Source organism: Octopus bimaculoides, chromosome 4 (assembly GCF_046866305.1).
Source record: "Octopus bimaculoides isolate indiv1 chromosome 4, ASM4686630v1, whole genome shotgun sequence".
NCBI lineage: Eukaryota > Metazoa > Mollusca > Cephalopoda > Octopoda > Octopodidae > Octopus > Octopus bimaculoides.
Window position 1 is genome coordinate 19,241,481 of NC_142931.1, and position 19,712 is coordinate 19,261,192.

A 19,712-nucleotide genomic window follows, 5' to 3' on the forward strand; every position below is an offset into this window, starting at 1 on the left:
TTTCCCTATGACTTGTGTTTTCATTGAAAATTGGGAATATATGGCACTGCTTATCAAGAACACACACACAATGGACTTCCATTTATCAAATTCGTTTACAAGGCTTTAGTTGGCTACAGAAGAAGACACTTGCCCAAGGTGCTATGCAGTGAGGCTCAACCCAAAACCACATGGTTGGATAGTGAACTTCTTAATTACATAGCCATAGCTGCACATTTTCTAGAAATATCTAACCTTGTACTAATGTTAAGAAATATCTAACCCTTGGTGGTACATACTTACTGTATCTTAAGTGCAGTGCTGCTTTGTGAGTTTGTTTCATCATTTCTTGAATAACTTCTGTGGGTAAATTTGTTGATTGGAAATGACAACAAACATCACGGTTTGCAGCTCAACTACTAACACTGATGTCACTATTTGTGGCTGAGCTGCAAACTGTATCATCACTGTTTGTAGCCGTAACTCAGTGCAGTTTGTAAATATTCGCCTGCACGCATGCGCGCACACACACACACATGCACGCACGCTAAAGATGGACATCTAATCTTCAAAAACCTTGTTGAGACAAAACACAAAATCTCTGCTTTTATGAAACTGACAAAGTAGAATTGATAGAAAATCTCTTTTTAAAATTCCTTGTTAACTTGGAGATTGAAGTGTCTTTTCAGATGTTAATGGTTTGCTATGTTTACATCTTTTATCTTTTACTCGTTTCAGTCATTAGGCTGTAGCCATGCTGGAGCCACCACTTGGACATGTTTAGTCAAATAAATCAACTCAGTTCTTATTTTTCTTTTGAGGTCAATTGGTCTCTACCAAACCATTTAGTTATGAGGATGGAAACAAACTAACAGTGACTGTCAAGTGATGGTGGTGGTGGTGGTGGTGGTGGTAAGGTGTGTATGTGTGGGTGTGTGTGACAAAGACACACACACACTTTCACAGTTTCATCATCATCATCACCATCATTATTAATTAACATCTGTGTTCCATGGGTGGGATGGTACCACAAAAGCTGACCAGGCCAAAGCCTGCACCAGACTTCTGTCACTGTTTTGGCAGGATTTTTACAGCTGGATGCCCTTCCTATTACCAACCATTCAGCAGAGTGGACTTATTGCTTTTTATGTGGCACAAGCACAGGCGAGGTGAGTAGTGCTTTTTATGTGGCACTAAATTCATTCACAAGGCATTGGTCAGTCTGGGACTAATAGCTGACAATTGCTCAAGTTGCTGTATAGTGGGACTGAACCCCAAACTATTTGGCTGCAAAGTGTGCTTCTTGACAACACAGCCAAACCTTTGTACATGCTGTAATATAGTCATTGTTATGCTAAATAATGGCTATAACAGTAATAACTTGATACATTTGTCACATAACACTGACGATCCAATAATTTACATATCCTAACATTCTATCAGCCACACTATAATTCATCAATTTATGTTAATTAACTGGAGGTTGTTTATATAAAAAGCTTAATTCATCAAAGTTGTTGGAGTACTGGAATATTTCCAAATACATCTTGAATGTTTTTAAGGGTAAAAAAATTTTTTTGTCTTTGCTTGGTAATCTCCTGCATCAGTATATTTAATCAAACTTATTATTTTTACCTCACCTTGACTCAGCTGTTAAGATATGTCTCAACTTGTTAATATGTATTGACCATAATGTTATATAGAAAGAAATTTGATATTTAAATTGGCTGGTTGTGAAAGGATTTATAAATCGCTTCACTGAGACGACTGAAAATAATGTGTGTCAAGTAGAGTTGGTAGAGACTGTATAATCTCAGTATAATTAATGTGTGATGGACAATGAATTTGTACACTAGGTGTGTTGCTTGTAGTGGAAATTTCACTAGATCATTGTCATAGATGTCATTGAGAAGTAGGCCTTGCAGATCCATGTTAGGATCAGGTGAACTAACCCACCCTTATGTCCCTCACCCTCACACATATTCATGACAATAGCTTCCAATAAGCCCTTGGCATTCTGGGATCGCTGACATGTACCCCCTTGACAATACCCCTGATGTGGGGGTGGGAGCATCAGATAAGGAGAACTTGGACATCACATATTGTTGCAGGAGAGGGCTGTTCAGATGATTGTGAAAATTAACAGCCATTCACTCTTAAATCATCAGAGTTATGTAGAGAAAGCTGAGTCTTGTATCAACATGTATTGTCCCATGTGAGTCACCTCCTTCATTAAGGGTTTTCACCAATCATGTCTAGAGCACAGTGCAGCCAGAGACATTGATCCTGCTGCCAGCATGAAGTAAAATAGCATGGCATTGTCCTAATTGTTCTTGAACCTCAGGACTATCAGAGACAATGGGGACATGGTGTGGATCACTGCAAGCACCTCCATAGGTCTCTCAGTCTCTCTTCTAGTTCACCTAGTCTTTGTTGATATGCTTCTTGTCAGTAAAGATGAGTTTCTCAGGGTGTTAGTGTGTTCAGCAAACACTTCAGCTAGATCACATAGTTCTCTCAAGCCTATGAATTGTTTATGAACTGTGATACATTCATCAGATAGGGTTTATATCTGATATCCTCATGCACCACATATCTAACAGTGGACTCCACCACCATAAGCTGTTTGGTAATAGCCCTTATTGACCTGCTCAAGTCATTGAGAATGTCTTATCTTAACCTGCTGGATTCTGGCTATGTTGATGACATCTGACTGCAGAGAATGTTCCTGTCTCTTGACCAGAGATTAATATCTGCCAGACGTCTTCTGTTTTTTCCCTATTCTAAACACAAAGGACAGGTCATGTTCAAGAAGCTGGCAATCTCCAACTCACTATGATCGGTAGTTAGAAGCATGGGTATGATGTGGCATTTGTTTTTCATGTCATATTTGAATCTGAAAGTGAAATAAGAATGTTAAAATTTGGCACATTCCATGTCACATTACATTAGGTCATCTCCAGCTCTGCTAAAGTTGTGTCCATAAATACTTAGTGCACAGGTTACATTCCAAAAACCCTTGCAATAGGTGAAAATCCATGAAGTAGAAATAGTAATGTACTGTATATTTTTTTATTATTTTTTATAATTTGCATATATTTATTTTATTATAAATGCAAAACAACACCACGGAGAAATCAACGTAAGCTTAAATAATAATCTGTGATATGGCAAGAGATTACTGTGTGTGTGTGTGTGTGTGTATATATATATATATATATATATATATATATATATATATATATAGGGAGAATTAACAAAAAAAGCAAAAGACGAAGACAGGTGGTGTAGACAACAAACAGATTTATTAGTTTAACGTTCGGGAAGTGAAAAAGTCTTTAAACGTTTTGAGCCTATGCTCTTCCACAGAAAGGAACACAGAAAGAAACAAGGAGAGAAAAAAAGAATGTGTAGTGGCTAGCGATCTATCATAGACAGACAGACATACATAAAGTAAACACAAAAAGTATCTTTGAGATAATAATTGGAGGAATTAGGAGGCCAAAAATTGGGGCTGTTGAAGGCACAGAAATTCTCCAACAATCACTTTCCAGGGATTCGGCAAGGAGCCTGAATCTTACTGCCACACATGTAGCCTTCCAGCAGTAACCTCCCCCAGCCAGGGATTGCCTACAGTCTCCAGCAGCTTCCTGCAGCCATCTGAATTGGTCCTAAGGCCCTGTTCAAAGATGTGGGGAAGAATTCTGGAGACAGTCAGAATACCTGCTATGTCCTTCCTGCTGGCCACAACTTTGTAGTCTCCATTGCACATCTTACAGCCTTTACAGTGTCCAAAGAGTATTGAACAACAGTCATGATAATTTTCCCCAGCTGATACCATCATTGGGATCAGGAAATTTTTTCCAATATTCAGATGGTGTGTGCGCACACACACACATATAGGTGTGTATGTATTAATGTTTTATCTATCAAATAATTTTTATTTCATTATTCTTTTCTCAGGGTCACTAATTAAAATTTAATTTTTTAGCAAGAAACAAAGCACAGCCTTGCTAAAATAATTAACATTGTTCTTTATTTCTTCTCTTCTATTCTGATTTCATAACTGCAGAAACAAAATCAACACCCACCAGTAAGAAAGTCGACTTCGCTGACTGGAAAGAAACTTCACCAGAACCTTTCGACAAGCTGGAGTAGACATGACTATACAGAAAGCAGTTTAGCAAATGGAAATCAGACTGGAGTAATTAATGCTTACTGATATTTTTAATCTTTACTTCTGTTCCATCCTTATACAGAGATAACACCCTGCTTTGTAGGAGATGTTTTAGACTACTTACTTCCAAATTTTATTTTTCTTCTCTGACAAAAAACATAGAAAAGAGCAGTCTTTACTAAACCCCAAAGAATACGAACATTCCTCTTTAGATACGATTGGCAATGGGGTAAATTCTACTGACAAAACCCAATGAGGCTGAAATGCATGTCTAGCATTCTCACTGCCACAGCTGGATGATTTTTATCTGCTACTGATAACATTTGTGTTTTAAAATATAGTATGTCCATGAGATGTTTTATCTCCAGATGAATACTGCTGCTAATTTGCTTTTATACAGTGTATTTGCATTGAGTATGATACATAGTTGGCTATTTTAATCTAATACTACTTCCATTTACTTTTCTTTCTTTTACTTGTTTCAGTCATTTGACTGCAGCCATACTGGGGCACCACCTTCAGTCGAGTAACTCGACCCCAGAGCTTATTCTTTGTAAGCCTAGTACTTATTCTATTGGTCTCTTTTGTCGAACTGCTAAGTTACAGGGACGTAAACACACCAGCATTGGTTGTCAAGTGATGTTGGCGGGACAAACACAGACACACACACATACATATATATATATATACGACGGGCTTCTTTCAGTTTCCGTCTACCAAATCTACTCAGAAGGCTTTAGTCGGCCCGAGGCTATAGTAGAAGACACTTGCCCAAGGTGCCACGCAGTGGCGTGCACAATAGATTTTTTTCATTTGGCTGGGCAGGCTTACCTTGAGAGAAAATTATGGCTCTTTCATGATAGGGGGCTGTTAAGTTGTCATTTGGATGAATAGACCATTGCATTCGGAATAGTTTAGATGAGCGATAAAGTAAAATAAAATGCTACACAAGCTGATGAACTGACAATTTGGTGATTGCATAAATTTCAAGATGTGTAAAAAATAACACACACACACACACAATCATCATCTTCCTTTGACGTCCATTTTCCATGCTAATATGGGTTGGACAGCTTGATACGATCTAACAAGCAACAGGACTGCATTGAGCACCAATGTTAGCGTTGACATTTGTAATGCCAATCACTTTTCAGTGTGTGTGTGTTATATAGATATAAAACCATCATTATTTACATTTGATGGATATTTGTCCTCATCTTGTTTGTTGTTAACACAACGTTTCGGCTGATATACCCTCCAGCCTTCGTCAGGTGTCTTGGGGAAATTTTGAATCTGGGTTCTCATTCCTAACGATGTTACTATTATTATATTATTATTATTATTATTACTATTATTAATCAGGTCGCTGCCGTGAATCGAACTCGGAATCTTGGGGTTAGTAGCCCGCGCTCTTAACCACTACGCCATATGCCCGTGGGCATAACCCCAAGATTCCGAGTTCGATTCACAGCAGCGACCTGATTAATAATAATAATAATAATAATAATAATAATATAATAATAGTAACATCGTTAGGAATGAGAACCCAGGTTCAAAATTTACCCAAGACACCTGAAGAAGGCTGGAGGGTATATCAGCCAAAACGTTGTGTTAACAACAAACAAGATGAGGACAAATATCCGTCAAATGTAAATAATGTAAATAATTCCTCATCTCTTAAATATAGAACTGTAAAATCATCATTGTTTTAACATCTATTTTTCCATGTTTGCATGAGTCAGGTGCGACTTCATTGAGGGAGAATTTTCTATAGCTGGAAGCTCTTCCTGATGCCAACCCTCACTTGTTTCCAAGCAAGTTAATAATCCCCCAGTCTATCAAACAACGAACAGACCAAATATGTTTTTTTCAGAGGACAACAAACAAATGATACTGTTTGAATGAATGGTGAATTTGAACCAATAATATAGTTTTGTTATTTAAAAGCAAATTCTTATATTTCAATAAAATTATCATTCATTACCAGAAATCTAGACGAAATGTTTATCACTCCAACATTCAAAGAAAAGTCTGCAAGTCATTTGAAAAATCTGAAACTGAAGAAAAAGTGGACACATCAAAAAAATCCTCAACCGGATCATCAAAATTCAGAATAGAATCTAAGTCAAAAGGTAATTAGAGCTTTTAGTTAACAGTTTTGCTGCCATATTTCTCTTGAAATACACTACCTGTGTCTCAGTTAATGAAGAATATAAGTAAAATAACTTTGTCATTTATTAAGTTTGTGTTTAGAACCTACCATATTTAAACCAGCCATATCTGGCCTAAATATTCTACCAGTTTTATGTCAAACCAGCCAGATCCAGCTTCTCACACCTTCATGACAATGTTATTCTTAAAATATGCAATCACATGCTCGAAATCTTGAAACTACAAGATAATGCATGATTAATTTAAAATGAAGTGAATGAATGAGCATTACATTTGACAGAGTAATCTGAATGCTAAAGAGTTAATGGCATATAAGATACTCTTTACTCTTTTACTTGTTTCAGTCATTTGACTGCGGCCATGCTGGAGCACCATCTTTAGTCAAGCAAATCGACCCCAGGACTTATTCTTTGGATGCCCAGTACTTATTCTGTCGGTCTCTTTTGCCGAACCGCTAAGTTACGGGGACATAAACACACCAGCATTGGTTGTCAAGCGATGTTGGGGGGGACAAACATATACATACACATACATATATATATATATATATACATATATACAATGGGCTTCTTTCAGTTTCTGTCTATAAATCCACTCACAAGGCTTTGGTCAGCCCGAGGCTATAGTAGAAGACACTTGCCCAAGGTGTCACGCAGTGGGAATGAACCAGGAACCATGTGGTTGGTAAGGAAGCTACTTACCACACAGCCACTCCTGCGCCTATGCACATTTTTTTTCTCCAAAAAATGTCCCCAAAAATCACTTCAGATCCTAGATGCCAAGTTGGACCTGCTATAAGCTTTAACACATTAAAAACATTTTCTTTGTTCCTGAATATGCACTACTGAAAGTCAGATGTATCCGATATGCTCACATGTACTTTATGCCAACAAATGCAGTAAAATAAACATGAAATTTTGATGCAAAGTTTTAATTTAGATCACATCAGAACCAAGCGGTTTGGTATCAGAAAAAGTCAAAATTGGTTAGTCCTTAACTAATAAATCTTATGTTACATTTTACATTTTAAGTATTGGTAGGAAATAAATACTTAAAAATATCGTAATTTAAGCTTTTATATTTATTTTTTCTTTCATATTGTTAGCTAACTATTTTAATATCAACTGACATGAAACTGCCTCTGGTCCTATCAAACGTAAACCTTTCATTTTAAGTGATTGCATTTGAATTAAAACAGGCATGGCTATGTGGTTAAGAAACTCACTTTGTAACCACACGTTTTTTGGTTCAGTCCCCTGCACAGCACTTTGGGCAAGTGTTTACTATTACTCCAGGCCATTCAGTGCCTTGTGAGTGAATTTGGTAGATGGAAAATGTGTGGAAGCCCATTGAGTGTGTTATTTCTTTACTACCCACAAGGAGCTACACACAGAGGGGACAAACAAGGACAGACAAACGGATTGAGTCGATTATATCGACCCCAGTGCGTAACTGGTACTTATTTAACTGACCCCGAAAGGATGAAAGACAAAGTCGACCTTGGCGGAATTTGAACTCAGAACGTAACGGCAGACGAAATACTGCTAAGCATTTCGCCCGGCGTGCTAACGTTTCTGCCAGCTCGCTGCCTTAAGCCCATTGAGTGTGTGTGCACGCCTTTGTGTTTGTTCCCAACACAGCTTGACAACTGGTTTTGGTTTGTTTACATCCCTGTAATTTGGCGGTTTGGCAAAAGAAGTTGATAGGACGAATACCAGACTTTTGTAAAAAAAAAAAAAAAAAAACACTAAGTACTAGGGACAATTTGTTTGACTAAACCCTGCAAGATGATGCTCCAGCATAGCCGCTGTCCTCTGACTGAAACAAGTAGTAAATTAAAAATAAGAACTTTAACCTTTATCATGCTAACCTTTAATCTAGCATGATAAAGACTAAAGTTTGAATTTTCAAACCTCTATATTCATAGGCTATTGGTATACAAAATTTCTCAAGACATCTTGTCATGAGATTATTTCAAAAACAAGTACTGAGGAAAAGAAAGCTTAAGACAACCCTAACAAACACATTTTTGCACTAACTTAAATTGAGTTTTACCATAACAAGGTAGCTTCTGTCTGTCACGTTATCTACTAGAAATATTGTCCAAATTTCTCTTAAATCACTGTACCTTTTAAAATGAAGGACACATTTGCTGATATAGTCCTAGATGTGCTGTGTCTAAAATCAAGATTAGATCATCATAGCTGGAGTATGTTTGATCTAAGGTCTGCTTGTTCAGGGCTGAACAACAGCTTGCTCTGCTACAAAGTATTTCAGTAACAAATTGCATAGTTTGACAGTTGCAATTTATGCTGACTTTTGATTTTTTTAGTTTATTACATAACTGTTTGTAGGTACTCCTAGCTAATAATTTGCATTTGTAAAAACTCTACAAATATAGGGATAGGCATACAAGCATGGGTAATTGGTTAAAAGTTTGCCTTACAACTATTGGTTTCCTTGTAAGTGCCCTTCTACCATAGCATTGTGTTGACCAGCACTTTGGGAATTAAATTTGGTACATGAAAACTATGGAAGTCTGTTGTGTGGTGTACCAGTGTTAATCAGTTCAAATACCTTGCAGTATTTAAGCCTGTAAAAGGGAGGTAATTCAGAAGGGATGGTAACTAATTCTAAACCTTTGCAATAGACTAATACTTACGAATCAATAGTCGTTAAGGTTTTTTTTTTTTCCTTTTGTTTGGTCTGAAGGAAGTTTTGCAGCCCTTCTGTCCACTGACCAGTTATAGGCTATAGTTGAAATTGGTAAATATCTTTCCTACTTAAACATTTACACAAACACACACACACATGAACTACATGGCTGTATATTGTTGTAGTTGTTTAGTTCCAAGCTGGCCCTGATCAAGTAAATCTATGATAAAAGTATTCACACCATGACAATTCCATTTTTCTCTTTAACTCGAAATAGCATACCCTGGTATAAGTTATCCAAAGAGTCCCATCTTTTAAGAGAGTAGATTGTTGTTTGAGGGAGATTTGGCTGTTATTTCTAGTCAGTCAAGTAACCATGTCAAAGTTTCCTTGATAGCTCATGCATGTATGTAAATTTTGTATATGTCCATATGTGAAGGCACATGGCCTAGGGTTCGAGTCTAGGAATTGGAACCACAATCGTAAGATTGTGGTTCCAATTCCTAGACTGATCAGTGCATTGTGTTCTTAAGCAAAGCACTTCATTTCACATTACTCCAGTTCACTCACATGTAAATGAGTTCCAGCAATAGTTAGGAAGTTAACCCTTTGGTGGGCTAGTGCCCCATTCAGAGGCAGGGAGTGCTGTAATCTCACTTTTACCCCATAGAAGCTAGGTTAAGCTCCATACTTATAAATCCTAGGGCTCATGACAGAGCCAACTAAGTCATATGTATATAGTGATGCCACCATATTTAAGAAAATTAATTTTATTGGCTACTGTATATCCTTTCTTTTCTCCTATATATATCAGATCAAGTAGAAGATGATCCCGATAACCAGAGTGTGGAGTTTTACCCATTCACAGCACCATCATTTGGACACAGATATTCTGAAGTAAGAAAGTTTCAGTGTGTATTGTCTTGATTAAAACATTTACTGCTTATCTTCAGTGAAGTATTATATACAGATATCATTAAATATCCTCAGCCTTTTATGAGATGTAAAGGAGAAGGGTAGTAGGAGAAGTAAATACTAAATTTGATAATGTTTGTATGCCTTTGAACTTTATTATTAATATTGTTGTCTTTTGATTAATTTGTATCACATCTGTAAATTTCTCTCTAGTCTGTATGTTAATTGTAACTAGGTGTTGTCATGAAAAGCAGTTTTTTTTTTTCAGTATCAGAATATAAAGAAAATAATACAAGTGATAAAATTCCAAGACATCGTTTTCTTAAAAGTTGTCTCTTTTTTTCTCTTTTAATCAGTAGCTCAGTGCTTAAGGACTAAACTGAAATTATTTGTGTGATATTTTCAGGATCTTAAAACAGAATTTGAAATGCGTTTGGCTAATTTTGCAAGAAAATTCTCATGGTAAGTTACATTTGATTATCAAATAAAACAACAACTATTTGAGTTAGTTAAATGAATGACAGTTAGAGAAAATTATAGTAAAGATTGATATGATTTCTTGTAAATTAGATAACATTTATTTGGTTTGAGGACAGAAATAAATATCTAAAAAAAAAAAAATTATTTCATTCTGGTGAATGCAATGACATGGGTTTCGAATGAGTTAATATATTGCATTCTCATGGCAAGAATAAAGCATAAATGTCACCATTTAACGAAGCACTTTTGGTGCAAAAACATGCAGAGATAAATAAAAAGACACACACACAAAAATTTAAATAATGAAAATTGATATTTTTTGCAGAGTTCATGTTATTTTTTAAAAATTTAACAATTCTAAACTTTTCTTTGTTTAGCAATAGCTCTGACAAAACTCCATGCCATATATTATTTGAAAGTGGTCAAACTATTGAGTTTGGCAAAGATTGGGTTGAAAGACATATTGAAAGGTAAATTCATTTTCAGATTATTAGAATTTCAGAAATCCCTGATTATCTTAAATTATTATTCCTGCAATCAGCATGATCTTCTGGTCCATAGTTATTCCATCACCTTCCAATTCTCAACCTGAATACTTTTTCTGCTCCTTCTACTACTACAACACCTACCTCTTAAACCCACCAATTGTTCTATCACGTGCCATCAAGAATATTACTGTATTAATTGCTTGCTTTGTGGTTCTGTATGTTGAAGAAACCAATCAGAAAAGTTATTCCAGGAAGTGCTTTTTAGACATCCAATGTATGAAGAGTGAATCACTTAACTTTTAACTCCTCGCTTCTGTCCTCCTGGCTAAAACTTATTGCATCTGTCTCTGGTGGTGTTTTATGCTATTGATCAACTATCTTCTGTATGTACACAGCTCAAAATGAAATTAAGAATTGCATTGTCCTTTGCCACCTTTTAACACACCACCCCCGCCACTTATAAAATGCTCTCCATTCCTATCTATTTCCAGAGTCTTTCACACTCTCTATCCGTCTATCACACATGCATACCCTTATGCCTTATTCACACCACCTACCCATCAAAACACATCACATACAACATGCTTACACAAGTTCTCACACACATACACACTTCCATATGCATAGGTTTATACCAATGTATATGTAGAACATACTATCACATTTTATTTCTGTTTGGCTCTATAACACACATATTTGCATGTTTGTTGTATATTGTTTTCCTTGGCTTAAAAAAAAAGAACACTCTTTCAGTAGTAAAACACCATTTTCTTTACCTGCTTCCATTATTCATTTCATTATGTGCCTTTCATTGTAAACACTGCTTCTATGGAACTTTCTTCTCTTCCTTGCTTTTTCTTGAAAGATCTCTCTCTGAAATTATGTTAAACTCTCCTCTGTTCAAGTATAAAATTATTCCAGTTCTTTTATTCTCCCCCCCCCCTCCTTACATAAAATATCTCAGAAGGGTATCATTTACCATAGGCTTGAGCCCTGTGAGTAAAACATTGTACATGGAAATTATGTGGAATCCTGTCATCATCATCATCATCATCATTATTTAACATCTGCTTTCCATGCTGGCATGGGTTGGATGGTTTGACAGAAGACCAGTGAACCGGGAAGCTGCACCAAGTTCCAATCTGATTTGGCATGGTTTCTACTGCCGGATGCCCTTCCTAACTCCAACCAATCCAAGAGTGTAGTGGGTGCTTTTATGTGCCACTGGCACAACACCAGCATTTGCCACGACTACAGTCTCACTTGCCTTGGCAGGTCTTCACGAGCACAGCATGTTGCCCAACGTTTGATGGGTGCTTTTTATGTGTCAGTTATGTAACTCTGGCATTGGCCACAACTACGATCTCACTTGGTTTGACAGGTTTTTTCAAGCACAGCATATCACCAAAAGTCTCAGTCACTTGTCATTGCCTCTGTGAGGCCCAACATTAGAAGATCACGCCATCTCATCCCATGTCTTCCTGGGTTTATCTCTTCCACAGGTTCCCTCCACCGGTACAGTGCAGCACTTCTTCACACAGCTGTCCTTGTCCATATGCATCACATGCCCATACCAGCACAGTCGTCTCTCTTGCACACCACATATGATGCCTCTTATGCTCAACTTTTCACTCAGGATGCTTACCCTCTGTTGTGCATGCACACTGTTATTACATATCCAGTGAAGCATACTAGCTTCATTTCTTACGAACCTAGGCATGTCTTTGGTAGTTACAGCCCATGTTTCATTGCCGTGTAGCATGGCTGTTCACACATGGGCATCATATAGTCTGTCTTGCACTGTGAGGGAGAGGTCTTTTGATACCAGCAGAGGTAAGAGCTCTCTGAACTTTGCTCAGCGTATTCTTATTCTAGCAGTTACTCTCTCAGAGCATCCATCCCCACTACTGACTTGGTCACCTAGGTAACAGAAGCTATCAACTACTTTTAGTTTTTGCCCCTAGCATTTGATGGAATCTATTTTCTGTACATTTTTAGTGTTAATTGTACCTGTCCACCTTCCACACACACAAACTATTTTCCGTATTAACCTTCCTGATATTACTGCACCTCTTATATATCCATATCTTACACCAGGTACATCTTATGGAGTTTCTACTTGCGTCTTTTCTACAGATTGAGCAGGGCTATCTACCTGAAGGGTTTTGTGATTTGTCTGCTCTCCTACTTACTAAGATTTTGGTTTTATGCTAGATTGACTCTAAGGCCCTTCAATTCTTGAAATTTCTTCTCAAGTTCTGGTAGTGATTTAGCTATTAGAGCAAGGTCATCAGCATAGAGGAGCTCCCAGGGGCAGCCTGTCATGAATTCCTCTATTATTGCCTGGAGGACTATGATAAACAGGAGGGGGCTGAGGACTGATCCTTGGTGAACCCCTACTTGTACCCTAAATTCATCGCTATACTCATTGCTGACCTTCACCTTACTGACAGCATCCCTGTACATGACTTGTGCAGCTCTCGCCAACCACTCGTTTATCCCTAGTTTCTGCATTGACCACCAGATAAGGGAGTGAGAGACTCTGTCAAAGGCTTTCTCCATGTTGACAAAAGCCAGGTGTTTATTTTTGGCCAGATATTTCTCCTGAAGTTGCCTAACTAGGAATATAGCATTAGTCGTGCTCCTGCCCGGCACAAATCCGAACTGCATCTCATCTACACTAATTCTCTCGCTAATTAGTTGGGCTATGACTCTCTCCGTAACTCTCATCACCTGATCCAACAATTTGATACCTCTATAATTGTCTCTGTCTAAGGTATCACCTTTGTCTTTGTAGCACTTGACTATAATACTGCTACACCATTGACTATAATGCTACTACAATCATTGTGGACAACCTGATTAACTATACGGGGATGACTAAACATGTACATTGCAAATACTGTTGTGCCTTTGAAATTACAATAATTTTCTTTATCTTTACCCAGATACATACTTCTCCTAATGCTGCAAAAGTTGAGAGCCCAAACAGCTAAAGAGAAGCATTCAAGATCTTTATCTCAAAATGAATGCACAGAAAAAGTGTCTTATCCATTGTTTAATTCCGGTGAGTCTCTTTCACAAGAACAACTCTGCAATGAATTGTAAAGTGAACATAGTTTATTGCCTTTCTAATTATCATTAGGAGTGTCATGCTACAAAAGACTAGGTCTTTAATTCAGTTTGTACCTCATTCTTTGCAATCATGCAATCACATCTGTTAATTCCTTTCTCAAAGTTTGTCTTCCTGCTTAAACATTAAGAAAACGTGAGAGGTGTTCAAGTACCTTTAAGTCAAGTTTGGATGTACATCATCATCTTTTGATATTCATCTTCTATGCTGACATCAATTGGATGGTTTGACAGGATCCAACATGTCCAAGGATTGCATAATGCTCCAAAGTCAGCTTTAGCATGCTTCCTGTGGCTAGATGCCCTTCCTAATGCCAGCCATTTCACAGACTGTACAGTTATTTCAATGTACTATGCTTGAATCATCATTTCCATAGGTTTTATTGTGCTGTTGGTTAATGGTGATGTCATCAGGAACCTTGAGCTTACCATACAGGCATGCATCTTTTGAAATGAGGCAACTTCTACAAGGAGAACTTAACCTGCTAGAAATAGCAGCAAAATTTCTCAACTCACACCCTACCAGCTTTAACCCTTCATGGGCTGGTGGGGTTGGAATTATACAAAATGCTGTAGTGACGTCTATAGCAGATGCCATTTCCGGAGAGTTTATCCACGCATGCGCAGGGACTAGTTCCGGAAGGAATACAGGAAGAGTCTCATGCGCATGCGTAGTCATCCATATCCAAGCCTTCGCGCGGTTTTCATCCTCTTTTGCTCGCTGATCTTCGAAGAGCCTAGACGTCACAACAGAGCTCTCTCACAACCCAGCACTGGAGCCACACAGATAACCACGCAACTTCATTGATGACGTCTCAGTAACCAAAGGGCAAAATGCTGCAGAATTCTATTGTAATAAATGTTGTTGTGTTGATAGTTTAGAGACTGCGTTCCGTTGTTTCTTCAAGAAATTTAATGTACGGGAGTGGAGTACACCTAATGGTGTATAACCACTTCCCTACAACTGGTGACCCCGACGTGATTTGGTTCAACCACTTCCCTACAATGCCATTGGGATTCTGAGGGACTCCTTTTTATTTTTGTGCATTTCTGCACTATCTATAAAGTAATATTTGTCTAATCTTGTATATATGTGTGAATGTATAATACAGAACAAGAAACTTAGCCCTTTGTAGGTATATATATTTGTAATTATTTGCGTTTAATGGAGGGAAATTAAAATATAATTCATTGACTGAAAAAAAACCCCTTTATTGAAAGAAATCAACATTTTTTTTATAGTTTTATAAACTATACATATAGCACTAAATATAAAATAAAACAAAATTATTTAGTATATCGATTCATACCAGTACAAATACAAAGAAAATTGACTTATAGTTCATCAGAATATCTAAAAAACGAACAAAAACAAATAATTTCACAGAAGGCCAATGGGGTCCACTTGGACCTCAATGACCATATCTTATGCTATAACATCCATATGACTGGAAATTTTAAACTCAAAATTTGTATGTGCATACATGAACGATTGACAATAAAAGATATGAGACATAAAATCATTTAGATAAAAAATGTAAAAGTTGGTGGGGTCCCAAGGGACCCTGCTGGCCCATGAAAGGGTTAAAAATAAGGAAAGGTACAGGCACATTAAATCACATCTTAGATATCCTTAAAAGGTGGGATAGGTGTGACTGGAATGCTCTTGATCAGGGATAACTTTGAGCCAGATAACAACAAAATCATCTTTAGTAAAACACAACAAATATACGTACAGATTGATGCTAACAAATTTACTCTAATAAAAATGCATCTATAAGTAGATCATCAAAGTAGTTCATGTTGGCATGAATTGGGTCTTACAAGATTACTCTCTCTCTCTCTCTCTCTCTAAACCATAAGCAGCTATTTATTTATTTCTAGTTAGCATTTTAAAATTCTCCCTCTACTAAATGTCATTTCTTATTGGGAATTGCTATTCCCAAGAGTGGTACTTGTGTTGTTTAAACAGCATTCCTATTGTCAGCTGCTTTACATTGTGTATTAGGTGCATTTTCTGATGGCTCCTACACTAGAGACAAATAGTCCTCATCAAAACAGCACTAAACTTGCTCTGCTCATTTTCCAATCTCTTCACGGCTTGTAGTGGGTGCATTTTACATGGCATGAACATTAGAGAGGTTGTCTCGCTGATTAGTCACTGTAGGAGTGCTGCCAAAATGGAATGAAGTGCTGGAAGTATGTATACTTTGCACACTGTAAATCTAGAACGCCCAGTAACACAAGATGTATAAACCAAAGTGAGGAATAGGAGAAATGTAGCTATCAGCCTGTCTCATGACATGATTTTATCTCATTCCAGTCATTGGACTGTGGCCATGCTGGGGCACTGCCTTGAAGGGTTTTAAATTGAACAAATCAACCCTAATACTTGTTCAAATCTTGTAACTATTCTATTGGTCTCTTTTGCTGAACTATTAAGTTATATGGATGCAAACACACAAATATATATCACCCTCATCATCATCATTTAATGTCTCCCGTCCATAGGTTGGACGGTTTGACAGCAGCTGGCAAGCCAGCGAACTGTTACAAGCCCCACTGTTTGCTTTGATATGATTTCTATGGATAGATGCCTTTCTTGGACTTTCACACAAAATCTGCCACATTCATTCAAAAAGCATCGGTTGGCCTGGCGCTATAATAGAAGACACTTGCCCAAGGTGCCAAGTAATGGGGACTGAACCTGAAACTGTGATTACAAACCAACTTTCCTTAAGCACACAGCCAAAAATTTTCTAGTTAGTTTTTCAATGCTGCTTTTATTAAATACGTAAACACTAATAATATCTTGCTTTGTATTATCCCATTTCTGAATAGTAATCTTAATGAGTTATTTTTTCCTTAAATTAAAACATTTCTTCTTTACTTATGTAAAATTTGTTTATTAGTCTACTGTTTGAATATCTTGTATTTCTTTTTTTCTTAAGTTGTATGGACAAACCCTGAAGAAAACAATATAGAATTACGGCAAAAAATTGGTTTTATGTCACAGAATATCTGTCATACAACTGGTTACTTGAAGAATACTCTTTACAATAGAAAGCTCTTAAAACAGAAAGAACTGAATCAGTTTAAATTATTATCTAACCCACCAAATGAGCAATCTTTCTTTGATATTAAAAATCTTTTCGCTATGGATAAATTGTTGTCAAATGTAGAGAACAAAGAGCAAAGAGGCTGGAGCACGACTCTATTTAAAAGACGACATTCAACTAAGCAAAAAAGTACTTCAAAGTCTTCCAGTGTTGATAGTCATAAAAACGAACAAAACTTAGTCGACTCTTTCTATGAACAGAATTACAAAACGGCAAATACCATCTATAAGTTCCGGTAAGATATTTCTTATTTTAACAAAATTAGAAAATGTTGGAATCAGTTGATGTTTGTGTGTGCATGCGTGTAATACAACTCTGTGATAACCCCTTAGAGCAAGGACAGGGGTCTCAACCTGAGGTGCCAGATGGTATTTTAGGAAGTAAAACAAATTAGAGGGAAAATATGTACATTACTAAAATCACTTTACAAAGTAAAATTGACTAGAAATAACTTTGTTTCACTAAGCACACCAAGAACTTTATTATTCTACATTATTAAACTTTAGAGATTATGACAAAACATTTGTGTCCTTTCACTTGTATCATCATCATCAGAAGACCTGCCCAACACAACAGAATTGAGATCCTAAAACGAAGGTGCCATGTAAAAAGCACCCAGCAAACTTTGTGAAGTGATTGGCATTAGGATGGGCTTCAGGCCGTAAAAAAAAAGCTAAAACAAACTACAGGACCTGCGGCCACCCCTGGCAAGTCATCCAACCCATACCAGCATGGTAAATGGACGTTAAATGTTGATGATGATCATCCTCCTCCTCCTCCTCCCTTAATGTCACTTTTTCTGTGCTGGTATTTAGATTCAGGCTTTTCAGATTTTTCTTTCAATTGAAGACATAATCTAAGAATTACCTGAATCTACAGGCAAACCTGTAGATTACAATCAGCAAAAGAAAGTCCCATGTTTTGATGAATGAGAAATAAGAACAAAGAATTTATTGAACTTCATGTTTACATTCATGATTGATTTCCCTGTTAACAGCCATCTGTGCTCTTTTTCCATGCATGTATACATAACATACACATACACTCGTGTGTGTGGGTAAGTATTATAGTGCTAAAATTTCTCTGTTACTGGCTTGAGCATCAAACTGAAGGTTGGAATGTAAATTAAGGTATTTATAGCAAAGATGGTAAGCAAAGGAAGTCATTGGAATAGAAGAAAAAAAAAAAAAAATGACTGCACATGCTTATTGTTTGTCATACTGCAATGAATTAGTGGGTAGTTGTGGAAAATCCACAGATGATAAATGTTCAGCTTATAGTTAATTAGTACATCCTTGGATTGATTAATGCTGTGTAAGAGAAAGTAGGAGATGGAAACTATATGGAAGCCTGTTGTGTGTGTAAATATATGTACATATATGTTGCTGAACATAAAGACAGATGAAATACAGCTAACTGTATTCTGTCAGTTTGCCAACTATGATGATGATACTAACAATAATAATCCTTTCTGTTATAAGCACAAGGCCTGAAATTTTGTGGGAGGAGGTTAGTTGATTATACCAACCTCAGTGCTGTTTAACATCCGCTTTCCATGCTGGCATGGGTTGGACGGTTTGAGTGAGGACTGGTGAGCCAGATGGCTGCACCAGGCTCCAATCTGATCTGGCAGTTTCTACAGCTGGATGCCCTTCCTAATGCCAACCACTCCAACAGTGTGGTGGGTGCTTTTACGTGCCACTGGCACGAGGGCCAGTCACGCGGTACTGGCAATGGCCACACTCAAAATGGTTTTTTTTACGTGCCACATGCACAAGAGCCAGTCGAGCGGCACTGGCAATGACCTCGCTCAAATGATTTTCTAACATGCCACTGGCACAAGTGCCAATAAGGCGACGCTGGTAACCATCACGCTCAAATGGTGCTATTTATGTGCCACTAGCACGGAAGCCAGACAGCTGCTCTGGCAATGATCACGCATTGATTGTATATTTTTAGAATGACATTGGAGGGTAGGTGTGAGATGTCAGAACTGGCTTGTTCACACATGAAACCAATAGAATATTTGGGCTGGATATGGCCGGTTTAAATGCTAAAGAGATAATAATAATGATTTGTTTTACTGGCCACAAAGGCAAAATAATAATTTTCTTTTATTTTCTTTTTCGATTATCAAGATTTACAGTACACAGAAATAAGAAAACCAGTGGTAATGAGCCAGACTACAAATTCCCCAATCTTCCAAGTAACATTTGGACTGCTGTACATCCTCGACCTTTTGTACATACAAAATCAATACCTGTAAATGACCGGTAAGACTTATATTTGCTCTGAACAGTTAGATTTTAGCCAATATGTTTTACATCTACACTGTATATAACAGCAAAATTATTTCATATTAAAAACAAAGACATAGTCAGTATTTGCGAGTATGAGTTGTACAAGGCTTTAGCTAATTGTTTCAGGTGCCTTTGTAATTCCAAGCAGACAGACACCCTCTCAGCTCTTATATCTTTGACCCAGTGTGGAACATTGAGGATGTGGCAGCTGGGAGGGGAGAGATTTGCACCAGTACCTGGCTGGTACTTGTTTACAGCTAAATGCATTGAAACCACAACTATTTTCACAAACTTT

At 37.2% G+C, this 19,712-nt stretch overlaps 1 protein-coding gene across 3 annotated transcripts in view; it reads left to right on the forward strand.

Moving 5' to 3' along the window:
• LOC106881343 (uncharacterized) overlaps positions 1–19,712 on the forward strand; it is a 152,710-nt gene that overhangs the window by 131,762 nt on the left and 1,236 nt on the right. For all 3 annotated transcript variants that reach the window (XM_052966923.2, XM_052966924.2, XM_052966925.2), the window contains 8 exons: positions 4,052–4,183; positions 6,144–6,288; positions 9,798–9,880; positions 10,305–10,360; positions 10,756–10,848; positions 13,815–13,933; positions 16,950–17,352; positions 19,256–19,390. In XM_052966923.2, the coding sequence (XP_052822883.2) occupies positions 4,052–4,183; positions 6,144–6,288; positions 9,798–9,880; positions 10,305–10,360; positions 10,756–10,848; positions 13,815–13,933; positions 16,950–17,352; positions 19,256–19,390 (1,166 nt within the window). The remainder of the gene's footprint in view (positions 1–4,051; positions 4,184–6,143; positions 6,289–9,797; positions 9,881–10,304; positions 10,361–10,755; positions 10,849–13,814; positions 13,934–16,949; positions 17,353–19,255; positions 19,391–19,712) is intronic.